This window comes from Microcaecilia unicolor, chromosome 6, assembly GCF_901765095.1.
Source record: "Microcaecilia unicolor chromosome 6, aMicUni1.1, whole genome shotgun sequence".
Lineage (NCBI taxonomy): Eukaryota > Metazoa > Chordata > Amphibia > Gymnophiona > Siphonopidae > Microcaecilia > Microcaecilia unicolor.
In genome coordinates, this window is record NC_044036.1 from 139,017,257 (window position 1) to 139,044,382 (window position 27,126).

General features: G+C 44.8%; 1 protein-coding gene across 2 annotated transcripts in view; it reads right to left on the reverse strand.

Annotated features, from left to right (window-relative positions):
• NCKIPSD (NCK interacting protein with SH3 domain) overlaps positions 1-27,126 on the reverse strand; it is a 128,264-nt gene that overhangs the window by 78,692 nt on the left and 22,446 nt on the right. For both annotated transcript variants that reach the window (XM_030206405.1, XM_030206406.1), the window contains exons 2-3: positions 2,978-3,090; positions 1,594-1,789 (exon numbers count right to left, since the gene is read on the reverse strand). In XM_030206405.1, coding sequence (XP_030062265.1) covers positions 1,594-1,789; positions 2,978-3,090 — 309 coding nt within the window. The remainder of the gene's footprint in view (positions 1-1,593; positions 1,790-2,977; positions 3,091-27,126) is intronic.

Sequence of the window (27,126 nt, forward strand, 5' to 3'; positions counted from 1 at the left end):
GATCACTGAGGGACCCACCCTAAAACAGCCAGGTCCCCTGCAACCAGTCACAGAATCTATGACAAGGCAGATTTGGTTTATAGAGCCTGAGGTCTTTCAGGTCTTTCATTAAAACTTGGGGTCCATGGGCCAATTTTAGAAGACAATGGAAAAGGTGCAGGTACTCAATACCCCCAAGTACCCCCTCAAAAAAGCCCTGCTTATCCTAGAAATAAGCAGTGGATTTTGGCAAGTGCATTTTAATGATAGCTTATGGACTTTCCTTTTAGGAAATAACCCAAACCTTTTTTAAACCCTGCTAACTACTTTTACCACATTCTCTGGCAACAAATTCCAGAGTTTAATTACACGGTGAGTGAAGAAATATTTTCTCTGATTTGTTTTAAATTTACTACTTAGTAGCTTCATTGCTGGCCCCCTAGTCCTAGTATTTTTGGAAAGAGTAAACAAGTGATTCATGTCTACCCGTTCCACTCCACTCAGTATTTTATACACCTCTATCATATCTCTTCTCCAATCTGAAGAGCCCTACCTCTTTACCTTTCCTCATAGGGAAATCATCCCATCCTCTTTATCAATTTCATCGACCTTCTCTGTACCTTTTCTAACTCCACTATATCTTTTTTGAGATGCGGTGCCTAGAACTGCAAACACTATTCGAGATGCGGTCGCAACGTTTAATGGCAATCAGTTCTGACAAAACATGCAGAATTCTAATCAGACTGCATTTCCTTATCTCATCTGTGGAATTCCTCACAGATATTAGCCAAATTATATTTGAAAACTCAAAAGTAAAATTTTTTAGGCGATCATATTCCTTTCTCTGGCTCACAGTAAAATTCACCCACAATACGCAGCTACACAGGATGGATTTTTATCAAATGAACCAACAGCTAAGGTAGTCTAGGGGAGAAGGATTTTATATTTATGATATTGATGTGAAACCTGTCAAAACTTTATGTATTATATATGTTTTGTTTTTTTACTTGACATATATATATTTCTAGGTATGCTTGTAGGCCCCTGACGAAGGCAGTTCACCAAAACTTGGCCACATTGGGCCTATCTTCAATAAAGTTATTTTTGGTTGTTCTGAAAAGGGTTTACTCCTGGGTTTTAGTAATTTTATCAAGCCCCGATTTCAGGTGTTATAGGAATAAAAAAAATAAATAATTCATTATTGTTGCTGCAGTCTCAATCATATATAAAAAACAGATGCATTGACAACCCCACAGCCTGCTTAAACAATTCAAAATCTATTGAACAACTTAACTAGTCATCTTCCATTAAAAATACACTGGAAGGGATGTAACTTATCCTGGGGTCAGTCACAAATACAAGTCTACTGTTTGACAACACCAGAGAAGACTAGGCGTGTGGCAGACATAACAAACATGGAGCCCATGATGAGACACATGCAGGAAGAAATTAAGGAAATCCTGATCAAAACGGAGGGTCCGCCTCAATCTTTTTTCCTATTTAAGACCTGCCCACTACAATCCAAAACTGCTCATCAAAAACACATAAATCATATATCAAGAACATCATCACAAAATGTGGAAATGATGAACTCGGCACAGGGACAGAACATACCTGATAGGGAGTTTCTCCTTCCTCGTGAAAGTCTGGGTTTGGTAAGCTATGGTGATGCTCATAACCAGACCGGCACACACCATTTGGCTGTCGCGCTGTCTCTACATGGTGATCGCTGAAGGACAGGGTCATCCTCTGACTGGTAGGAGAGTGGCCTTTGCGCGATAATGTCTCCTTCCGATGATGAATTAATTTCCTGGTTGATAAAATACCATATCCATGAATCGAGGTTTCTCTGAGAGCCCTACAACATGACTAACTTTAAATATAACTAAATCAAAATACTGCAAGCAATATTTTTTTTGTTTAAAAGTCATCTAAATGTAAAATAAGTTTTGATAAAGATGTTTCTGTTCTTCACCTCCCCCCACCCCCAACCATCCTTTTGATTATTTGATGACCTGAATTTCCTATTAGCATACTTAAATAAATATTACAGACCAAAGGTCCATCAAGCCCAGCATCCTATTTCCAACAGTGGCCAATCCGGGTCACAAATACCTGGCAAGATCCCAAAAAAGTTCAATACATTTTATGCTGCTTATCCCAGAAATAAGCAGTGGATTTTCCCCAAGTCAATAATGGTCTATGGAATTTTCCTTTAGGAAGCCGTCCTTACCCTTTTTTAAACCCCACTAAGCTAAACGCCTTTACCACATTCTCTGGCAACGAATTCCAGAGTTTAATTACACACTGAATGAAGAAAACGTTTCTCTGATTCATATTAAATTTACTACTTTGTAAAATTCCTCCAGAAGTTACTCACCCAACTGCACCCTGTGAAATGTCAGAGCAGAGCAAGGAAAAAAAAAGTCTTTGCATATGTATGTACAATGTTTAATGCTGAAAGTGTATGCATTGTGCTGCAGCAAAAGCATTCCTCATGAATATGCATGAAATAGGTCTGCATAGAATAGAAGTAGTGCATGCAAGTTTATCTTATGCATATTCATTGTGGATATCCTGAAAACCTGACTGGCTAGGTGTGACAAGAGGACTGGGTTGGGAACCCCTGCTCTAATGTCTTCCTGTAATCAAGCTGGCCATCAAGAAAAAAAATACCTTATGCACACAAACATGTGCTCACATTACAGCTGTACATTTGTGCATGTAAATTTTTTTGCTATGCAAACTGCTTCTGGGAGTCTATTTCATAAAGGCACATAGGAACCCACGTTGCCATTATAAAACAAGTACCCCTCTTCCCAACTTTGACATAGGTGCCCTGCTATAAAATTACCCCCTATATGTTCAATATTAGGAAGTGATGCTTTCTGACCAGTGTGTCCACTTGCTATTTTAGATTACCCTCATGCTTAGAAGGGCCACTGAAGTATACCAGCTTCTCTCTCCCTATACTTGGGTGTCTACCCACTCCACTTACTGCAGGACATCCCTCTGCTCCAGGTTGTATTTGCCTCCATTAGTCATGGCTGCGTTGTGGATAGCTTCGATGGCTCTGTCAATGGACTGGAGAACCACATCTTGCTCTTGTACCTACAGAATACAAACACACACATTTACACTTCTTCATTTTCCTCAATTCCATGATCACTTTTTTGCCACTCTCCAACACTACCCAACAAATTACTTATTTATTTTCTACATTTATATCCCACATTTTCACACCTCTTTGCAGGCTCAATGTGGCTTACAAATACTGTAGTGGCGATCGCCATTTCCGGAATAAGAAATACAGAGTAATGTTCTAGTTAAAGTATATAGAATACACAGTAAATTAGAAGTGGCCTAGTGGTTAGGGTGGTGGACTTTGGTCCTGGAGAACTACTGAGTTCGATTCCCACTTCAGGCACAGGCAGCTCCTTGTGACTCTGGGCAAGTCACTTAACCCTCCATTGCCCCATGTAAGCCGCATTGAGCCTGCCATGAGAGGGAAAGCGCAGGGTACAAATGTAACAAAAAAAAATCAATACATTTCAGGTATTGAAATCAAGGGTGGTGAAAAGCGTTCAATAATGACAATGTAATAAAGTAACCAAAGTAAGAATAATTCAATGTTAACTAATTCTGGAACAGTCCTGATGCTATGTTTTTTAAGAAGGGTCCTTTTGATAAGTCTCTCTGAACAGGTTAGTCTTTAATAGTTTCCGGAAGGCTGCCAAATCATGTGTTGTTTTTATGGCTTTCGGCAGTGCATTCCAACGTTGTGTGCAGATGTAGGAGAAACTAGATGCATATATTGATTTAAATTTAAGTCCTCTGCAGTTGGGATAATGGAGGTTTAAGAAAGTACGGTACTCATTCCAAGGGAATCTTTACAAATACACTGACAACAGTTTCTTAGAAGGAATTAATATTTAACAAATTGTGCAGTTTTGTGTTTTAAAAGCTTTTCAGTTCAGTAACGAAACCTGTTTATTTATTTTTAGTATTTAGTTTCCAGTGGTAGTTCAAGGCGAGTTACATTCAGGTATTTCTCTGTCCCCAGATGGCTTACATTCTGTTTGTACCCAAGACAAAGAAGGGTTAAGTAACTTGCCCAAGACCACAAGGAGTTATTAGTGGGATCTGAACCCTGATCTCTTTGGTTCAGAGCCTGCTGTTCTAACCACCATATCTACTAAGGTATTAAGGTATTAATCCGCAAACAAACCTTTTCCAAAGACGGGAAGGCGGTAAAACTAGAGGACATGAATTGAGGCTCAAGGGGGGCAGACTCAGGAGTAACATCAGGAAGTATTTTTTCATGGAGAGGGTGATGGATACATGGAATGCCCTCCTGTGGCAGGTGGTGGAGATAAAAACAGAAACGGAATTCAAACATGCGTGGGATAAACACAAAGGAATCCTATTTAGAAGGAATGGATCCACGGAATCTTAGCGAAGACTGGGTGGCGATGCTGGTAATTGGGCAGCAAAACTGGTGTTGGGCATACATCTACAGTCTACACCCTGATCGTAACTGAATAGATATGGATGGGCTTGAGTGTAAATTTTAAGGGGCTCTGACGTTAGCTTCAGAACTTTAATACAAGAACAGTGCTGGGCAGACTTCTACGGTCTGTGCCCTGAGAATGGCAAGGACAAATCAAACTCGGGTATAAAGTATCACATACCATGTAAAATTAGTTTATCTTGTTGGACAGACTGGATGGACCGTACAGGTCTTTATCTGCCGTCATTTATTATGTTACTCATGCTACTCTTTGGGGTTCTACATAGAATGTTGCTACTAATTGGGATTTCGGAATCTTGTAACTCTTTAGGATTCCAGAATCTTCAGAACTTTTAGTACAAGAAAGGTGCTGGGCAGACTTCTATGGTCTGTGCCCTGAGAACGGCACAGACAAATCAAACTCAGGTATACATATAAAGTATCGCATACCATGTAAAACAAGTTTATCTTTTGGCCAGACTGGATGGACTGTTCAAGTCTTTATCTGCCATCATTTACTATGTGGCTATGTTACTCTTTGGGGTTCTACATGGAATGTTGCTACTAATTGGGATTCCAGAATCTTGTAACTCTTTAAGATTCCAGAATCTTCAGAACTTGAACAGTGCTACTACTGCTACTACTTAACACTACTAGGGTTACGCAGCGCTATACAGTTTAACAAAGAAGGCCAGTCCCTGCTCAAAGGAGCTTACAATCTAATGGACAAAATGTGCGGTCAATCAAATTGGGGCAGTCTAAATTTCCTGAATAGAGGTAAAATGGTTAGGTGTCGAAGGCGACGTTGAAGAGGTGGGCTTTGAGCAAGGATTTGAAGATGGGCAGGGAGGGGGCTTGACGTATGGGCTCAGGAAGTTTATTCCAAGCATAGGGAGAGGCAAGGCAGAAAGGGTGGAGCCTAGAGTTGGCGGTGGTGGAGAAGGGTACAGAGAGGAGGGATTTGTCCTGTGAGCGGAGGTTTTGGGAAGGAGCGTAAGGGAAGATAAGGGTAGAGAGGTAATGAGGGGCTGTAGATTGAGTGCATTTGTAGGTTAGTAGGAGAAGCTTGAACTGTATGCAGTACCTGATCGGAAGCCAGTGAAGTGACTTGAGGAGAGGGGTGATATGAGCATATCGGTCCATGCGGAAGATAAGGCATGCGGCAGAGTTCTGAACGGATTGAAGGGGGGGATAGATGGCTAAGTGGGAGGCCAGCGAGGAGTAAGTTGCAGTAGTCAAGGTGAGAGGTAATGAGAGAGCGGACGAGAGTTCGGGTGGTATGCTCAGAGAGGAAAGGGCGAATTTTGCTGATGTTATAGAGAAAGAAGCGACAGGTCTTGGCTATCTGCTGGATATGCGCAGAGGAGAGGGAGGAGTCGAAGATGACTCCGAGGTTGCGTGCAGATGAGACGGGAAGGATGAGGGTGCCGTCGACTGAGATAGAGAGTGGAGGGAGAGGAGAAGTGGGTTTGGGTGGAAAGACAATAAGCTCTGTCTTGGCCATGTTCAGTTTCAGGTGGCGGTTGGACATCCAGGCAGCAATGTCGGATAAGCAGGCCGATACTTTGGCCTGGGTTTCCGCAGTGATGTCTGGTGTGGAGAGATAAAGCTGGGTGTCGTCAGCATAAAGATGATATTGGAAACCATGAGATAAGATCAGCGAGCCCATGGAAGAGGTGTAAAGTGAAAAAAGAAGGGGTCCAAGGACAGATCCCTGAGGAACTGCAAAATGGGCAGACTTCTACGGTCTGTGCCCTGAGAATGGCAATGACAAATCAAACTCAGGTATAAAGGGAAAATTAGGTTCTTACCTTGGTAATTTTCTTTCCTTTAGTCACAGCAGATGAATCCATTACGAATGGGTTGTGTCCATCAACCAGCAGGGGGAGATAGAGAGCACTGAAAAACCATAGTGCCTCATGGCCAGCTAGCTCCATCAGCCTCTTCAGTATTTGAAGCTTCCAAAGCAGTGTTACACCGCAAAGCATAACAACATGAACTTTCCTCACAGCGGATGAACGCCCCAGAACAGGAGCAACAATTCAAAGGAGGGACGAACTCAACCTCCTGTAACAGAACAGAAATCCTGAAGACTGTTTTCCAACTTCTCCCAATGAAGGAACATTGAAAAACTGAACATAAAATTAACATAATGAACCACTGAGGGAGGGCTCATGGATTCATCTGCTATGACTAAAGGAAAGAAAATTACCAAGGTAAGAACCTAATTTTCCCTTCCTTGTCATCAAGCAGATGAATCCATTACGAATGGGATGTATCAAAGCAATCCCTAGATAGGGTGGGAACAAGCCACACCACGCGCCAGCACTTGTGCTCCAAAATACGCGTCTCTCCTGGCAGCCACATCCAGCCTGTAATGTCGGGCAAAAGAGAGCTTAGAAGCCCATGTCGCAGCACTGCATATCTCTTGAAGAGAGAGTGCTCCAGTTTCAGCCCAGGAAGAGGAAATCGCTCTTGTGGAATGTGCCTTAAAGGCTTCAGGCGGAGGCCGGCCAGACAGCAAATATGCTGAAAAAAACAGCTTCTTTTAGCCAACGGGCTATAGTGGCCTTAGACGCTGGAGACCCTCTGCGCGGACCTGACAATAGAACAAAAAGATGGTCAGAGGTCCTGAAGGCATTTGACATGCGCAGATATTGCAACAGAGCCCTTCGCACATCCAGAAGGTGCAAACTGCCCAAATGATTCTGGAAATTCCTCTTTAGAAAATAGGCTGGTTTAGGTGAAACGCTGAAACCACCTTAGGCATGAAGGAAGGCACCGTATGTACTATAACTCCAGACTCTGAGAACTGCAGACATGGGTCTCGACAGGACAGCGCCTGGAGCTCAGATACCTGTGTCGCCGATGTAATGGCCACCAAAAAGACCGTTTTTAAGGTCACATCCTTCTCTGAAGCTCGCCTAAGCGGCTCAAAGGGAGAACACTGAAGGGCCTTTAAAACTAACCCCAGGTTCCAGGCCGGACATGGAGCCCGCACGGGAGGACAGAGCCGAAGCACCCCTCTGAGAAACCATGCCACATCTGGGCAAGCAGCCAGAGAGAGGCCAGCGACCTTCCCTCGAAAACATGCTAAGGCTGCCACTTGAACACGCAGGGAATTATAGGCCAAGCCTTTTTGTAAACCATCCTGCAAAAAGTCAAGTATCGGTGAGACAGAAGCCCGCATGGGTGTGATCGCTTTAGAAGAACACCGAGCCTCAAATTGGCGCCAAATCCTGGCATAAGCCACGGAAGTGGAACGCTTGCAGGCCTGTAGGAGAGTGGAAATGACAACTGGAATAGCCCTCATCTCTCAATTGCTCCCTCTCAATAGCCATGCCATAAGACCAAAGCGGCAGGCGTCCTCCATGGCTACCGGTCCCTGTGACAACAGATTCGGTACCAGAGGTAAAGGCCAGGTAGCCTCCACCACATCCGCCGGAGGTCCGCATACCACGGCCTCCTGGGCCAATCTGGGGCAATGAGAACCACCTCTCCTTGATGTAGCCGAACTCGCCCTATCAAGGGCCACGGAGGGAACACATACAGGAGGCCCTGAGGCCAGGGTTGAGCCAGGGCATCCAACCCCGCCGAGCGAGGATCTCTCCGTATGCTGTAAAAGCAAGGGACTTTGGCATTTGCACTTGAGGCCATAAGATCCGCTACGGGCGTCCCCCATTTGGCACAGATCTGCAGGAATACTTCGTCTGCAAGTTCCCACTCCGCTGGGTCGATTTGATTCCTGCTTAGATAATCGGCTTACATGTTGCTCTGACCTGAAATGTGAGCTGCTGATAGAAACTGCAGATGTAGCTCGGCCCAGTGGCATATCTGAGCGGCCAGTGCTTGACACTGAGTGCCACCTTGACGATTTATGTAGGCCACTGCTGTCGTGTTGTCTGACAGAACTCTGACAGCCAGGGTCAATTGAAAGGCCAGAAGCACCTGAAATATCGCTTTCAACTCCAAGCGATTGATGGACCACGCCGACTCCTCGGGTGTCCAGAGACCTGGGCATGCCTTCCCCGGCAATGAGCACCCCAGCCCTTCAGGCTGGCATCTGTTACCACCAGGCACCAATCGGGGAGCGCTAGCGGCATTCCTCGCCGCAGCATGCTGTCTGAGAGTCACCACCCCATACTGAGTCGGGTCGCAGGGAGCCACGTGAGTCTGCATTGATAATCCTGGGATATTGGAGACCATCGTTGAAGCAGGGAACACTCAGGTGTGCTCTCGCCCATGGCACCACTTCTAAGGTGGCCATCATCGACCCCAACAGCTGGACAATGTCCCAAGCTCGCGGGCGAGGCATCCTCAGGAGCAGACGGACCTGGTTCTGAAGCTTGCACCGCCTTTGCTCGGGTAGGTATACATACTCCGAGGCTGTGTCGAACCGGACCCCCAAATATTCTAGAGATTGAAAGGGGGTCAGGCGACTTTTGGCTATATTGACGACCCAACCTAGAGACTGCAGTACTGAGACCACTCTGGCTGTAACATGATGACTCTCTGATGAGCCAGTCATCTAGGTACGGGTGAACCCGGATACCCTCTCACCTGAGAAAGGCAGCTACTACCACCATTACCTTGGAAAAGGTTCGGGGAGCAGTGGCGAGGCCAAAAGGCAAGGCCCGAAACTGGAAATGTTTTCCTCATCACCGCAAACCGCAGAAACCTCTGGTGAGGGGGCCAAATTGGTATGTGCAAGTAAGCTTCTTTCAGGTCCAGAGACGTGAGAAACTCTCCTGGCTGTACCGCCGCAATGACAGAGCGCAGGGTTTCCATGTGAAAATGCCGCACTCTCAGAGACTTGTTGACTTCTTTTAAGTCTAGGATTGGCCGAAAAGACCCTCCTTTTCGCGGCACCACAAAGTAAACGGAGTAACGGCTAGAGCCGAGCTCGGCGGGAAGCACCGGGCACACCGCCCCTAGGTGAATCAAGCCTTGTAAGGTCTCCTCTACCGCCGCCTGTTTGGCGGCAGAACCGCATCGGGACTCCACAAACACGTCTCTTATCGGGGCATTGAATTCTATTCTGCAGCCATCTCTGATCAGGTCCAAGACCCACTGGTCTGAGGAAATCTTGGCCCACTCCTCGTGAAAGAGGGAAAGTCGTCCTCCTATAACAGGGAGCGAGGAGAGGGCCAGTGCACCATCATTGAGAGGGTCGCCCTTGAACTCCAGGCCTTGAGCCAGCTGCTGCTGAATGCTTGTCCAAGCGAAAGGAGTTCCTCTGCTGAAAACGGGGCACGAGAAGTGAAGCCAGCAGAACGCCCCGGGCGGTACCTTCGAGCTTCTCTGAAGCGAGGTCTGTAAGAGGAGGGAACCGCCTGACCCTTGGAGGAAGGCCGCAGCCTGTCCTCGGGTAAGCGCTGGGGTTTAGCATCCCCCAAGCCTTTAAAAATGATCTCCAACTCCTCACCAAATAGGAGAAGGCTTCAAAAGGGCAACTTCACCAACCTTTGCTTAGAGGCCATGTCAGCCGCCCAATGCCGTAGCCACAACAGGCGGCGAGCCGCCACCGCCACCTGTTTAGCCGAAGCTCTGACCAGATCGTAAAGGGCGTCAGCCAAGAAAGACAAGGCCGACTCCATCCGCGGTGCCACCTCCGCAAGGGGCTCCGCTCCATCTCCGGGCTGTTCCACTTCCTGTTGTAACCAAGCAAGGCAGGCTCAGGCAGCACAACAGCTGCATGCAGACGTCCGTAAGGATAGGCCTGAAATCTCAAAGGACCGCTTTTATAGCTGATTCAAGGCGTCGGTCCTGCATGTCCTTCAGGGCAACTCTTCCTTCAACCGGGAGGGTAGTTCTCTTTGTCACAGCTGTGACTAGGGCATCCACTTTAGGCACAGCTAGGCGCGCCAAATTCTCTTCACTTAGAGGGTATAATTGCCCCATAGCCCTGGAAACTTTCAAAGGCCCCTTGGGGTCAGCCCATTGAGCTGAAATAAGCTCTTGGATGGAGTCATGCAAAGGAAAGGCTCGAGCAGGCTTCTTAGTACTTGTAATCCTCGGATTAGCAGAGGAGAGCTCAGCACTCGCAGGATCTTCGATAGAGAGAGCCTGCAGTGCATTAGAAATCAGCACTGGCAGCTCATCGTGGTGGAAAATCCTCACCGCGGAAGGATCATCCGGATCCAGTGGCAATCCTGCACCTTCCTCTGGCTCTCCAGACTACGAGGGCCTGCCAGACCCCTCAGACTTCTCACACGGGGGAGGGGGGGGAACGAGGTTGCGCCACTCTCTGAAGGGGAATCCACCCTTCTGCGCTTGTCCTGCGGCCATCTGTCAGGGGAAAACGCACCTGACGGTAATTCAAGGCCGGGCTCTACTGGAGGGGACACAGGCAGCTGGGCCGATTGAGACCCCTGCGGGAGAGCTCCTGAGGCTCTTGAACAAACTGGACGGGCTGAAGATAGGACCCGAAGTGGTGAACTGGATTAGGAACTGGTTGACGGACAGACGCCGGAGGGTGGTGGTAAATGGAATTCGCTCGGAGGAGGGAAAGGTGAGAAGTGGAGTGCCTCGGGGATCGGTGTTGGGACCGATTCTGTTCAATATATTTGTGAGTGACATTGCAGAAGGGTTAGACGGTAACGTTTGCCTTTTTGCGGATGATACTAAGATTTGTAACAGAGTGGACACCCGGGAGGGAATGGAAAACATGAAAAAGGATCTGAGGAAGCTAGAAGAATGGTCTAAGGTTTGGCAATTAAAATTCAATGCGAAGAAATGCAAAGTGATGCACTTAGAGAGTACAAATCCACGGCAGACGTATGTGTTAGGCGGTGAGAGTCTGATAGGTACCAACGGGGAGAGGGATCTTGGGGTGATAGTATCTGAGGATCTGAAGGCGACAAAACAGTGTGACAAGGTGGTGGCCGTAAGTAGAAGGTTGCTAGGCTGTATAGAGAGGGGAGTGACTAGCAGAAGAAAAGAGGTTTTAATGCCCCTGTATAAGTCGTTGGTGAGGCCCCACCTGGAGTATTGTGTTCAGTTCTGGAGGCCATATCTTGCTAAGGATGTAAAAAGAATTGAAGCGGTGCAAAGAAAAGCTACGAGAATGGTATGGGATTTGCATTACAAGACGTATGAGGAGAGACTTGCTGACCTGAACATGTATACCCTGGAGGAAAGGAGAAACAGGGGTGATATGATACAGACGTTCAAATATCGGAAAGGTATGAATCCGCAAACAAACCTTTTCCGGAGATGGGAAGGCAGTAGAACTAGAGGGCATGATATGAGATTGAAGGGGGGCAGACTCAAGAAAAAAAAGTCAGGAAGTATTTTTTTCACGGAGAGAGTGGTGGATGCTTGGAATGCTCTCCCACGGGAGATGGTGGAGAGGAAAATGGTAACGGAATTCAAACATGCGTGGGATAAACATAAAGGAATCCTGTTCCGAGGGAATGGATCCTTAGAAGCTTAGCCGAGATTAGGTGGCAGAGCCGGTGGTGGGGGAGGGGTGGGGGGGGGGCTGGCTGGTAGGCGGGGATAGTGCTGGGCAGACTTATATGGTCTGTGCCAGAGCCGGTGGTTGGGAGGCAGGGATAGTGCTGGGCAGACTTATACAGTCTGTGCCCTGAAAATGACAGATACAAATCAAGGTAAGGTATACACAAAAAGTAGCACATATGAGTTTATCTTGTTGGGCAGACTGGATGGACCGTGCAGGTCTTTTTCTGCCGTCATCTACTATGTTACTATATGTTACTATAAATGCTTTATACAGCAGTAAAACAAATTCAGGGGAGAATGGCTCACCCTGGCCTCCCGGTTCCAGTCCGGGGGAAATGGCTCTCATATTAGCCTCCATTCAAGGCTCCCCTCCAGGCTCACAGCCCTCCACCTCAGCGGGGGTCGCGCCATGCTGTTCCAAAATGGCGCCCGCTGCCAGATCCACAGAGCGGGAAGAAACCTCGCTCGCCATGCTCGGGCCGGCTCTGACATCAGAAGAGCACGATTTACAGAGCCCTGCTGCTGATCTGCACTTGCCACAACGGGAACAGCGCTTTACAACCTCCGCAGCCATCGCCGAAAACGGCAGGAAATTCAAAATGGCGGATTCGCACCAAAATCGTCCCGAACGCGGGCCCACCCTGGAGGAGCTTCCAAATGCTCTTTCCTCTCCGGATCGAGTTGACAGAGCTCCGATCCGTAGCACAAACTGAAGGAAAGCCTCTTTTCTTGGATCGCAGTGCTACAGCGCAAAGCTTTTTTTTTTTTTGACGCTGTGAGGAAAGTTGGAGGCAACAGCGTAAGACACAACTTTTTCCACTCCGGAGGATCAGTAGCGTGGGAAAGGCAGTGAAAGGGCGAACCTATGTGCCTGCATCCACAGCGTGGGCAAAGACAGGGACAGGGCTTGCCTATGTGTCTACATCCACATCGGGGGTCGGGTAAGGCAGGGAAAGGGCGTACCTATGTGCCTTTAAAGTGGGCACCATCAGCCACAACACCCCTGCTACAACTGGCAACAGCACAGGAGCCACCCCAGGCAGATTTCTGAAGGAGCTTGAACAAGCTGCGTCCACCCTGCTGGGGAGATAGAGAATACTGAAGAGGCAGATGGAGCTAGCTGGCCATGAGGCACTATGGTTTTTCAGTGCTCTCTATCTCCCCCTGCTGGTTGATGGACACAACCCACTCGTAATGGATTCATCTGCTTGATGAAGTATCACATACCACGTAAAATGAGTTTATTTTGTTAGGCAGACTGGATGGACCGTATAGGTCTTTCTCTGCTATTACTTATTATGTTACTAAACCTGGCCATGGTTTGTGCTTCATCAAAATCCCAGTTCTGTAAACTGCAGGTGCTTTGATAGTATTCCCACTTCAGTTCTTGCTGCTATCTTCTATCACACATCGAGAACACCAACCATCTTTTGCTCCTTTGTCTTCTTTATATTTCTCCATATCATTGTCGCCTCTATCATTTATTCATTTTTCTTCTCTTTTTCCATATTTTATTTAATATAATCAATGCTTTATTTCAGGGGGAACGGCATGGAACAACAGAACCACCATTTCTTTGCACAATCCAGAGTATTCACGGTGTTGTGCTTCAGGCCCTCCCTTCCAAGCAGCCTGTGGTGAAGAGGTGGAGAAGGAGCAAACCTGGATCAGAAAAGAGACTCCATTCCCTAATCCACGCTCTGATGCTCTTGCTTCTGGCCTGCTTGCAGTTTTTCGTCTGTTTTAACTTGTGGTTTGTTTGTTTTTTTATTAGAAACAAACAATGGAGAGAGAAAAAAAAAAAGGGCACACACAATGCAGCATGCCAAAAGACCCAACACAGGCTGTGTTTCAGCCTAAAAGGCCTGCATCAGGGGTCTAAAACACTCTGGAACGTGAATCACAATAACTGGTGTCCGTGAAGTATAATATTGCATCAATTACTATTTTCACGTGGAATTGGATAAATCTAACAAACTCCTGTCGCTGAGTCTTACTGCATGCACTTTAGCAAACCGCATTGGCACCACGTTAATTCTGTATGGACGCCATGTGTGGGGGGGTTGTTCTAATAATTGCACAAAAGTAATTGGAAGAGGTTAGGCCTAAGGCCCAAGACAGCAGGGCTCCAGAAAGAATCCAGTCTTATGAGCCCAGCTGTAGCTGCAATTACTGGACTAATAGGGAGAAATCTCTATAATCAGAACAGAGACATACAAAACAATATATTGTCGTTGTGCTCTTATGAATTAACAATGGGACATTATGACTGCATGTCCTTAACACCCTGCCCAGAAGCAGTGAATGTGTCAGAATTCCCTCTAGGCCCTAGGAATCCGGCAACCATTCAAAAAGACCGATTTCCAAACTTCAGAGTCACCGAGCAGGTCCAAGAATCAATTTCATATTTGAGAATCAATATTGCATTGTAGCTTTCACGACAAAATGTGCAACCTCAACCTTTGCGACTGCAGATATTTTTACCAGCTCCAACTGCAGGCAGCGTAACAGATATACATGGGGCCTAATTTATCAAAAGATATTTGCTCATGGATACAGAATGGAAGGAGTTCCTTGAGAACTTTGGCACTTTCTCTGCTTTTCAATACTTCTTTATCATATAAAGAGGCATATTTTCAAAGCACTTTGGGAGGCTAAGTTCCATAGGTTTCTATGGAACTTTGGGAGGCTAAGTGCTTTGAAAATATGCCTCATCGTGGACTGCACTAGAGGAAAGGGTATAAAACAAACACCCACCACCCATGCAAAAATACAACTAAAAGGCTAAGATACACTCAAGCAACCTTGGCAGAGACCTTCACAAGAGAAGCGGTATAAAAGTAATAACCAAAGATAAGTGGCACTTGAGGATGGTACAGACACTGTAGGGCCGAGTATGACAACTTAAAAACAAATACAGAAAAGGGGGAAGGCCTCAAAGACGAAACAGCAAAGGAAGGATGAAAAATTAAAAATGTGCAAGTTTTAATCAGACAGCAAGCATTAGACTTCACAGATTATAGGAAAGAAAATGGATTTGGATAAAACACCCCCCTGTTCTCTAACATGACGAAATGTGCACCAAAACAACACTAGGCCATAAAATAATGAGAGCAAATTTTGAGGAAAACACCCCTCATGGGAGCTTTCTTTTGCAAATTTAGGGATAGGCTGGCTCCTCAGGTACAGAACTTCAAATCTGCTTTATGCCACTTTGAAAATTTTCATTTTGAAATCCCCACATATTTCTTGCTGGATCTATCCCAGTCCTGTCCCTTTGTGGTAGAGGTACAAGAAACCACACTATGTACAGAAAAGGCTCAAGATTTGGAATGTCAGTGTTGCTGAAATGCACAGCATGAAAGACCAGTGTAGGGTTTTTAAACTTCTGCATTGTGTTCAGACACAATGACAGAATACAGAGTTTTTCGTAGGGCACATTTATACAGACAGGGAATTTAGGTAGCTGAACTAGTTCAGCGTTTTCAGACCCTACACAAGATATTTTTATGGCATGATATTTACAAGTCCCGACATGGTGAACTGAAAACAGTTTTGAAACAATTTTGCTCTTCTGCTGACAATTGCTCCGCCTCCTCTGCCCCCCATGAATAAAAAATACCATTTTCCATAAAACACTAAGGGGTCCTTTTAACAAGGTGCGGGGAAAAAGGGCAGTTTTTCCTACATGCCAGGGCCTTTTTACCGCAGCGAGTAAAAAGCCCCCAGACACACATGGCTATGGGGTAAGAAAACTCTTACCCGCCACCCACTGAAGTGGCGATAAGGGCTCCCGCGGTAACCGGGCAGAACGCGGCAATGCGCGACTACTGCCGGGTTACCGCCGTGCAAGCCATTTCCGAGAGTTTTCTTCCCCCCACCCCCCATGGAAATGATGCACGCTCGGGGTGAGACTACCGCCGGGCGGCTGCATTGGGCTGGCGGTAGTCCCGGAAAAGCGAGCGGGCTTACCGCTGCTCTGTAAAAGGGCCCCCTAAGTTTAATTTCAACAATCAATTTAGCTAGAACACCTAATAAAACAGAAGCAATCCCCCTCACCACTAAAACTGAACAAAAAACATATGCTTCTGACAGAACCCCCCCCCCCCCTCTCCTAATCACAGGTGATCAATATTAAACAGGATATGGAAACTTAAAACAGTTATTCCTTTCACTACAGCATACCTCACAAAATATTATATGCTCTTCCTTTCTACTATTACACTGAAAATATCTGCTATTATATTTAGATGACAGCTGGTAGCTAAAAAAGGAAAGACTCTAAATTGGAGCTTCTTGTGTAGTCAACATGCTTGGTGCCATTTTAAAATTAACTTATCCTGTTAAAAATAATGCAGACGTATCACATGAGGCAAGGGAGGGAAGCTGCACTAGCCACATAACACTGTAGCAGTGTGACACAGAAAATAATGGCAGACAGAAATCAAGGGGGCACAGTTACTCCTGCTCACAATGCAAGAGCACGTAACAGATCTAGATATGGGAATAACTAGTGAGGTAATTAAATTTGCTGATGACACAAAGTTATTCAAAGTTGTTAAATCACAAGAGGACTGTGAAAAATTGCAAGAGGACCTTGGGAAAACTGGGCATCCAAATGGCAGATGACTTTTAATGTGAGCACATGCAAAGTGAAGCACGTGGGAAAGAGGAACCCAAACTATAGCTATGTTATTCAAGGTTTCATATTAGGAGTCACCGCCCAGGAAAAGGATCTGTGGGTCATCATTGATGATACGTTGAAACCCTCTGCTTAGTGTGCAGCATCGGCTAAGAAAGCAAACCGAATGTTAGGTATTATTAGAAAAGGAATGGAAAACAGAAATGAGGACATTGTAATGCCTTTGTATTGCTCCATTGGTGGACTGTACCTTGAAAACTGTGTGCAATTCTGGTCATCGCATCTCAAAAAAAAAAGATACAGCCAAATTAGAAAAGGTACAGAGAAGGGCGACAAAAATGATAAAGGGGATGGGACGGCTTCCCTATAAGCAAAGGTTAAAGGGCCTAGGGCTCTTCAACTTGGAGAACAGACAGCTAAGGTGGGATATGACGGGTGCCATGCAAAATGGTAGAGACTTGTTTACTCTTTCCAAAAATACTAGGACTAGGGGACACACAATGAACCTACTAAGTAGTAAATGTAAAACAAACTGGAGAAAATATTTCTTCACTCAATGTGTAATTAAACTCTGGAATTCATTGCCAGAGAAAGTGATAAAAGCAGTTAGCTTAACAGGGTTTTTTAAAGGTTTGGATAATTTCCTAACAGAAAAGTCCATAAGCCATTATTAAGATGGACTTGGGAAAATGCACAGCTTATTTCTAGGATCAGTAGCATAAAACCGTCTTACTCTTTTGGGATCTTGCCAGGTACGTGTGACCTGGATTGGCCACTGTTGAAACAGGATACTGCACTTGATGGTCCTTCGAGCTGTCCCTGTATGATAATGCTTATGTTCTTACGTTATGTTCTTATAAGTGGTAGCAGTACAAAGGAGAGACCCAACTCATAAATGACACACAAAGAGCTAAAATGTGCAAATTCAACTATTGTGTAGGTCTAGAAAAGAAAACAATTTTATTTTAACCAGATTCATCTCCTTCTGAGGAGAAAGAATTTCCAAAGCCTTAGACATTCTCTGTCTGCATCAAACCAAGTATACTCACTGCAACCTTCATCATCTTGCATAAAACCGAACCTCTTGCCAAAGGAAAAGGAAAGGGACCATTCACACATAGTAAATGAAACACTTTCACTGCTCAATGAATTTAACCACCATTCCACTTACAACGAGAGCACAAGTTACTATGATTAAGTAGAATTTTTTTTAGTCCGACCTGCTTATGAAACCGAACCAATAAAGATAAATCTTAAGCATTAATACTAACTGTGGACCTTTTATTCTAACTTGTCAAAGTACTAGGCTTACACATTAATTTGAACCAGCATTCCCCATGTCATTTTCCAAAAGAAAAAGAAAGGAAAACACAATATTTTGTGTTTTTTCTTGAGTTGTTGAGGATGCCCTCTTAATGGAATGACGTGGGGTATACTGTTGACGTTTTCTATGTCATTTCAAATGAATGCACATGACTCGTACTTTGGCAAGTTAGAAAAAAAAAGCACAGTAATTAGTATTAATGTTTAAGATTTATCTTTATTAGTTTGGCTTTATAAGTAGTGGGCCTAAAAAAGGAGAAATTAGATCTTACCTGCTAATTTGCTTTCCTTTAGTCCCTCCGGACCGGACCAGGATTGGACTGTTGGGTTGTGCCCGCCTACCAGCAGGTGGAGACTGAGAAAAACCTCTGACTCTAGAGAGCCAATAGGAGCCCTGGCCATGTGACCTTAGCCTCAGTATTTGAATAACAAAGCAGGAAAGAAAGAAAGAACTTCTGTGCCGTATGGAATCCTAGCAGCCACAAATTCCTCGGCAAAACCGAGTACTAGAGCTCACCAGCAACTCTCACCAGAGAAGTGGTATGGCCCATTTGTATTAGAGCTCACCAGCAACTCTCACCAGAGAAGTGGCATGGCCCATTTGTATTAGAGCTCGCCAGCAACTCTCACCACAGAAGTGGCATGGCCCATTCATATTAGAGCTCGCCAGCAACTCTCACCACAGAAGTGGCATGGCCCATTCATATTAGAGCTCACCAGCAACTCTCACCAGAGAAGTGGCATGGCCCATTCATATTAGAGCTCACCAGCAACTCTCACCAGAGAAGTGGTATGACTCACTTAAGGTTTCATATATATTCCATCAACTGAGCTCACCAGCAACTCTCGGCAGAGAAGTGGTATGACATATTTAAGGCTTTATATATATTCCAGCAACTGAACTCACCAGCAACTCTCACCAGAGAAGTGGTATGACATATTTAAGGCTTTATATATATTCCAGCAACTGAACTCACCAGCAACTCTCACCAGAGAAGTGGTATGACCCATTAAGGTTTTATATATATATATTCCAGCAACTGAGCTCACCAGCAACTCTCGGCAGAGAAGTGGTATGACATATTTAAGGCTTTATATATATTCCAGCAACTGAACTCACCAGCAACTCTCACCAGAGAAATGGTATGACCCATTAAGGTTTTATATATATTCCAGCAACCGAGCTCACCAGCAATCACCAGAGAAGTGGTATGGACCACGCAAAGTCTTTTTTTTTTTTTTTTTAAACATTCCACGTGTGCTAAAGGAACGAATACACTTCCAAACTTAATAAAAGAATCTAAAGAGTTGACAGAACATGGGAGGGGCCTGGTCCGGTCCGGAGGGACTAAAGGAAAGCAAATTAGCAGGTAAGATCTAATTTCTCCTTCCTTAGCATCCCTCCGGACCGGACCAGGATTGGACTGTTGGGAAGTACCAAAGCAGTAATCTTACGGGAGGGACAGACATTGAGAATGTGGTAGAGTCCCTGAAGACACCCAAACTAGGATGAATACGAAGCCAAAGCTTGACGATCCAAGAACCGCCAATAAACTAAATAGAATGACTACAAAGCAAAAAAGCTGAAGCTGAAAAGTCCAAGCGACGCTGAACATTGTCCCCTACCGCATCAGTGCAGCGCAAAGGACAGAGAGACTCGAGAAAAAACAACTGAAAGAAGGATGACAAAGGTAGAAGCAGAGCCGCCTGGCAACAAAAAACTGCAATGAATCTACCTCAGCTGAGAAAGTGGAAACCGAAATCCTGAAGTACAATACTCCAGATATTGTAGACTATTGCTGACCTAGCAACAGATTGGAAGTATGTAAAGCCTGTCAGTGAGAAAGTACCTGATCACTAGAAGCTAAATAGGTAAAAACAAGAATGCAGTTAAATACTATGCAGAAGAAGAAGGTACCTAAATCCTTGCTGCAAACTAGACTGAAGGTCCAAATAAACTGACAGCCGCTGCAGTTACCCAACATGAAAAAAAAAAACATATCTCAGAGCGCAATTCAACTGAGAGAGAAAGAATCATCTGTAGCTGTTGCCTCTGCAAGCCAATCACCTGAGACTCTTGTTGTAGACCCCAATTAGTGAAAACGGGAATAAATCAACAGTAGACACTTGTTAGTACCTTTCATCTGTTAGAAACATATAGAAGTCCATAAAACACTACACAGTTCCAGGAACAACATGTATAGAATGTTTGTACGTTTAGGAATCTAGCCAGGTGCTCATGGTCTGGATTGGCCGTGGACAGAAAGGTGGGCTCAATAGGACCTTTGAGCTTTTCCCAGTGTGGAATTACATATGTACTTATGTAGTAGAACTATAAATATACATATATATTTTCACAGATGCAGCCATCAAAAAACTGGTCACTGTGTATATGCTCCCGGCATACCTGCAGGAAGAATGCTCAATCTCAACCACCAGACCACTAGTGAGAATACAGAGGCCAACTGAGCGGAGGGATTCCATCAGAGATAAATATCTGGATACGAGAGGGCATCTATCTCTGCCGCTGACAAGTCTTTTTAGCAAGAGAGTAAGCGAGGCACATGGAAGGTCAGAGCGAAAAGAAATAGTTGTAGAACTGGGACCTCCCCTTAAGGTACTATCCACTGAGAACTCTTTTTTTTTTTTTTTTTTTTTTTTTCTTCAATGGTCACGAAATTGACAGAGTGAAAAGCTGCCCAAAAAAGACTACCGAGACTCCAAAGCGAATGAAGAAAAAATTCCTTCTTGGGAGCTAGAAAGTAAAATTTTACTCTGCAAAATAGAGCAAGGTAATGGCCGAAGGCCCAAGAACATCCAGAGAAAACAGAAAGTGGGACGCTTGTAGAGAAGACAAAAACAGTCTGCGCCAACTTGACTAAACAATGAGAGAAAAAATAGAAACATGCTATGAAATCTAATGAGATCACACGAGAGCTCAAAAGAGATCTCAAATGAGAGACCTGGCTACATGCACCCCATAACCTAGGGTGTGCCCGAAATGCACCACCCGTTGCTTGACCTGACAACTCTGCCAATAAGACTGTCTGCAATGAACCAGACATCTATGGAAAGGATGAAACGACGAGACGTAGTTTCATCAGCGCCGCTGCTACTACGACCATAACTTAAGAAAAAAGTGCGCGGAGCCGACGCGAGACCGAAGAGCAGGGCAAGAAAACTGGTAATGAGGACCTTATCATCCTCGTATCACGGACATTACTCCTCCTATACTGAGATGTACTAAGATGTACCGACCCACATCCATAAGAAATGAATGTGGTACTTGCAACCTGTATTGACCACAACTGAGAACAGGATGCTGGGCTTAATGGACTCTTAGACTTTCCCCGTATGACCATACTCATATACTAATAGCAAAAATGCACAGGAAGTGAAAGAATCCCCTTCCAAATGAAAGGAAGGTCTGGAATGAGGACATATAGAATGAAAATGAAAGGATCACCATATGTTGAGCATGGACTGAGACACACTGGCCTTTAATTTTACCGGATCTCCCCAAACCTCGTATCATGTCATGCCTCCTTCCTCACTGAGATGTACAGAGATGAACAGACGCACACTCACGAGATATGAATGTGGTATTTGCAATCTGGATTGACCCCATCTGAAAACAGGATGGGGACTCTTGGCCTTTCCCATTATGGCAACACTTATGCCCTTATGGCAAAAAATGCACAGAAAATGAGTGAATCTCCTTCCAAGAGATAAAAACTCTGGAGAGAGGAAGAATAAAATGAAAATGAAAAGGAATAGACTTGGAAAATACCTATTACGGAAAAGGTGGTGAATTTGTGCCACAGGAGACAAGACTGTACCTGACGTCAAGAAAGCTTGAAACAAGACCCTAAAATCTGTAAGAAAGAGAAAGGGATAGCAGATGTTATGGATGGTCATACTGGACAAAACCAGAATGTTTACCATGTGCCCAGGCTGAATAGAGGAAACAAAAATACAAGTAGATGGCGTGAGGACCTCCCAATATCCTTAAGTGGGAGAAAATGCAAATTGACCTGATAACTTTACTCCCTAAGTGGACATATATCTTGTAAGTCCTAGAAGAAAACTAAGATAACACATGAGAAACTCCAAGACAGTTGGAAAGTAGAGAAGATGTGAATAAAACATGCCTTCTAAAGCATCTGAGAAAACTGGGTGCTCGGTAGACAGGACTGAGTCTCCTAGAATATGAGAACCATCTGAACCATGTAGCCTATGCAGCTGTCATCTGCTATGCCAAAGAGAATGCATAGCCATGAAAGAAAATTGCTGAAAGGAAGTAAGACCTTATGTCCAGAATTGCAAAGTACGCAACAATTGAGTATCAGACAATGTATTTCATTGCACATGGCATCTGAACCATATAGCCTACGCTCTAGAGAACGTTTGTTAAGATCTTAAAACACTGTATAACATCATAGCCATGAAGGGAAATGCTTGAAAGGAGCTAAGATATTATGGCCAGATTTGTAAAGTACTAATCAATTGACTATTAGACAATGTAGTCCTATTCACCAGGAAATGAGAAAGACACAGAGTGACACACACTGGACCTCCATAAAAACTGCGCTAGACAATAGCACAGACCTTTCCTCCAAACATCACACACAAGGGAAAGGAATAGGAAATTGGTTATTTTGGAGCTGAGATATAATTTAATTCGCCCCATTGTCTAAAACAGAGAATTCCCGACTGAGCTGCACTTTGAATCAGAGTCTTGCCAAGAACAAAGAAATTGCCAACTGCGCTGCACTTTAATTCACAACATTGCTAGCAACCAAAAAGTCCCCGACGGAGAAAAAACAGAGGGAAAAACAAAATGAGCGCCATTCGCATCGTAACATTTCGTTTTTGTTTTTTGTTTTTTTTTTTTAATAGCTTGAAAAATACATGTAAAAATTAATTGCGGGGAAAATATACTACCAATCGCCCCAACTACCGGAGAAACAATATCTCCTTTCCATTGCACAAACAGCCAAACACAGTAAAAGCAGAAAAACGCTGCCGCATCAAGGGAAATTGCAGCTGAAGGCAAAACAATGGTGGCCAAGCGCGCCAAAATGAGAAGAATAAAGTTCGGGGGAGAAAACCACTGACCACACCGACGAAGAAGCAGGAAATCCGTGCCGCTGAAAAACAGATAACCTCCAATGCCGCACAAAACATGGTTTAGCCTCTGGCCCGACAGGAACCGTCAATACAGCTCCCAAGCTATACAGACCTGTCCAAGAGCGAGCACGCGCTTAACAGTTCGCGCCTCTCCTTTTTTTTTTTTTTTTTACAACTACCGCCGCTAACAACGCCGGATAGCAGAGGAAAAATAATGAAGATAACAAAAAACCACCGATTAAAGTCACAGACGCTGACTTTTCACTTTTTTTTTTTTTTTTTTTTTTTAAATAGCTCCGCCAGAAAAGAAAATAAAGACTCTTCAAACAGAATAAGACAGAAGAGCTACCTGCTCGTTATAAGACTGGGGAAAGCAAAAAACTACTTCCTTTAAATTCCTTCATTTGAATTAATTTTTTTAATTTCTTTTACTTGATTTAATTCTTTAAAACAGCTGCCTATTAAAAGTGGCTGCCTCTCCCAAAGACGGTACACCTTTCCAGAGAAAGGGACGGCCCTTCCCTGCTAAGCCAGGGAGATGGGGAGGAAGGGGGGTGGACTCGAGACACCCGAGTTTAACACCCCAGAGGCTGTCAAAGAAAGAAAAGAAACCCTGTCACGCCTCTAATTACGATTCCAGGCACAGAAGAAGTATTATAAATATATCTGTAATATCTTATAGAGAAAAAGAGAGAGAGAGACTAATGGGCTCACTTCCTACCTGCTGAGAGACTGAGAAAATACTGGGGCTAAGGTCACATGGCCAGGGCTCCTATTGGCTCTCTAGAGTCAGAGGTTTTTCTCAGTCTCCACCTGCTGGTAGGCGGGCACAACCCAACAGTCCAATCCTGGTCCGGTCCGGAGGGATGCTAAGGAATTCTACTTAATCATAGCAATTTGTGTTTTGATCATAAGTGGAATAGCGGTTACATTCATTGAGCAGTAAAACTTTCTCTCACTATTTTCTTTGGCAACGGGTTGGGTTTCTTTCAAGATAAAGTTGCAGTGAATGTGATGTAGACAAAAAAAATATCTAAGGTTTTAGAAATTCTTTCCACCCTCTCTTCTGAAAGAGCATACCCCCTTAACAACATTAATCCTATACTCAATCGATAGGGATGGGCTGGAGTGTAAATTTTAAGGGGCTTTGACGTTAGCTCCAGAACTTAGTACAAGAACAGTGCTGGGCAGACTTCTACAGTCTGTGCCCTGAGAATGGCAAGAACAAATCAAACTCGGGTATACATATAAAGTATCGCATACCATGTAAATGAGTTTATCTTGTTGGGCAGACTGGATGGACCGTACAGGTCTTTATGTGCCGTCATTTACTATGTTACTAACCAGCTCATTTTCAAAAGTGATCGTCGGCCATTTTCCGACATAAATCGGGAGATGGCCGGCGATGTCAGAAAAGCGGCCAAATCAGTATAATCGAAAGCCGTTTTTTTGCCATCGCCGCTTTCCCGTCGCTTCGCCAGCCAAAGTTCAAAGGGGCGTGTCAGCGGCGACACAGAGGCGGGACATGGCCAGGCATGGGCGTGGCTACCAGATAGCCGGCTTTCGGCGATAATGGAAAAAAAAACGGCGATAAGCAGTATATCGCCGGGGTTACTTGGTCCTTTTATGTTCATGACCAAGCCTCAAAAAGGTGCCCCAAATGACCAGATGATCACTGGAGGGAATGGGGGATGATCTCCCCATACTACCCCAGTGGTCACCAACCCCCTCCCATACTAAAAAAAATAAAACCAAAAACCTTTTTTGCCAGCCTGTACGCCAGCCTCAAATGCCATACCCACCTCCATGACAGCAGAATGTGTTGTATCCTCCGACAGCCCTTCCCTGGTTGCGATGTGGCTCTCGGGTGAGTGTGACACCTTTTCTGTTAGGTGCCCTGCAGAGTCACATCAGCAATGCATTGTGGTGGGTGTAGGGTACTGGGCTCTACTCCCATGGTGCTTTTCCCCCCTGCTAACTGGGTTCAGAGTGTGCCCTGTTTTCTTTCCGGTAGTCCATGAGGTAGTGGCCATTTTTGTAAGCCAGTTTTAGATCCCTTTCATGTGTCACCCACATTAGAAACGTTATTACCTTGAATGTGGCTGAAAGAGGGCATTGTACACCATTCTGCCAGCTCTGACCTACTGCTAATCTCAGTACCAGGGAGACTCTTTGCCAGTGGGGCACAACCTCTGATCTGCAGTTAACTGTGAGTAAACATGCTTATTGAAATAAAGGACTTTTTCAAAGAGATTAGTCTTCAGGTGTCAACTGGTATGCCAAGGTTATACAGCAGCAACAAGTCCTAGAGGCCTGCGTGTATGCAGGTCCCTGGAGCACTTTTAGTGGGTACCGCAGTGCACTTAAGGCAGGCGGACCCAGGCCCATCCCCCCCTACCTGTAACACTTGTGCTGGTAATGGAAGCCCTCCAAAACCCACTGTAAGCACATGTAGTTGCCCCTTCACCCCTAAGAGCTTTGGTAGTGTTGTACATTTGTGGGTAGTGGGTTTGGGGGGGGTTGGGGGGCTCAGCACCTAAAGTAAGGGAGCTACGCATGTGGGAGGTTTTTCTGAAGTCCACCGCACTGACCCCTAGGGTGCTCAGCTGGTGTCCTGGCATGTCAGGGGGGACAAGTGCGCTACAAATGCTGGCTCCTCCCACGACCAAATGCCTTGGATTTCGCCAGGTTGGAGATGGCCAGCATTTTTTTCCATTATCGCTTAAAAACAAACCTGGCCATCTCAAACCCGGCGAACTCCAAGGCATTTGGCCGGGCTAAACCGTATTATCGAAAAAAAAAGATGGCCGGCCATCTTTTTCAATAATACGGTTCCGGCCAGCTGTAGCACCGCCGCCAACATAGATCGCCGGCGATTTATTTGGCCGGTGACGTTCGATTATGCCCCTCCACGTTACTCTTTGGGGTTCTACATGGAATGTTGCTACTAATTGGGATTCCAGCAGCATCAGCTGCGAGTTCTGTAGCTATTCATCCTAGTTTGAAGGGTGTGTTCATAATTGTGATTTATTAGTGAACTTTGCACATCAAGGAAATTAATCTCTCAATATGCACTATTTCTTCCAAGAAAATGTCTGCACAGAATGAGAAAAGGCTTAAGGTGTACTGGGGTCACTGAGTAAAATCCCAGTGGAGCGTCAGGATCCTATCTTCTCTACCCCCTGAAGGAAACGTTCATTCTAACCAGCAGGCAAGGGCATCCTTCTCTCATCTTTATTCTAATACCATCCGACCACCTGCGTTCTGAAATTTTGCAATAAAAGCAGTAACAAAAAAATAAATAAATAAATTAAAAAACATAAATCAACACAACCTTCAACCTACCTATAAAAGTATTGGAAAAGTGAGCTCCATGGACAATAACCAAACTTTTGTCCTTCCTATGGCCCCATTCCCCATAAGTGATATTTTCAAAACTAAAGTAAAGTGATGTGTTGTGCTCACGTTCTCTCTCACAGGATTGGGACTCTTCCATGCCAGAAAATTTCTCAATCAACTGATATTCTTTTTCCTTACATGGGTCAATGCAGCTTATTGTCACTGTACAAATATTCAATCCCAATGGAAAGAACATAAAAAAGCTATTCCACTGAACTTAAAGTTTAGGTCTTCATTCTCACTGCAATAAAGCTCAGTGGATACAGTAAAACAAGATATCACTGGGAGATACAGGAAACAAGACATACAAGAAATCAATAATGCAATAATGCAAGTGGACAGGAGGCAGATAGGACCTGGAGGTCTGGGAAATGAAAGGACCCACAAGACTGGGTTGATAAAAGAAGAGGCAATTGCCACATTCTGCCCTGCAAAAGACGTGAACCGAGAGGTTAGCAAAGACAGCTGCCTAATAAAAACCTGCCGTCCAGGGAGCCCCCTCGTCCTTCCTGTTTCTCCTGTTAATATTGCACTCTATCGTCCTTATTTTTCTGGGGCATGGGGAAGAAAAGATTATAGACTAGAACTGCATTCATGATTTTCTGTAACACATAGACAATGTGTGTAAGTCTTAAAAAAAAAAACAGGTTTCATTCTCTGTAAGTGCGATTGAAAATAC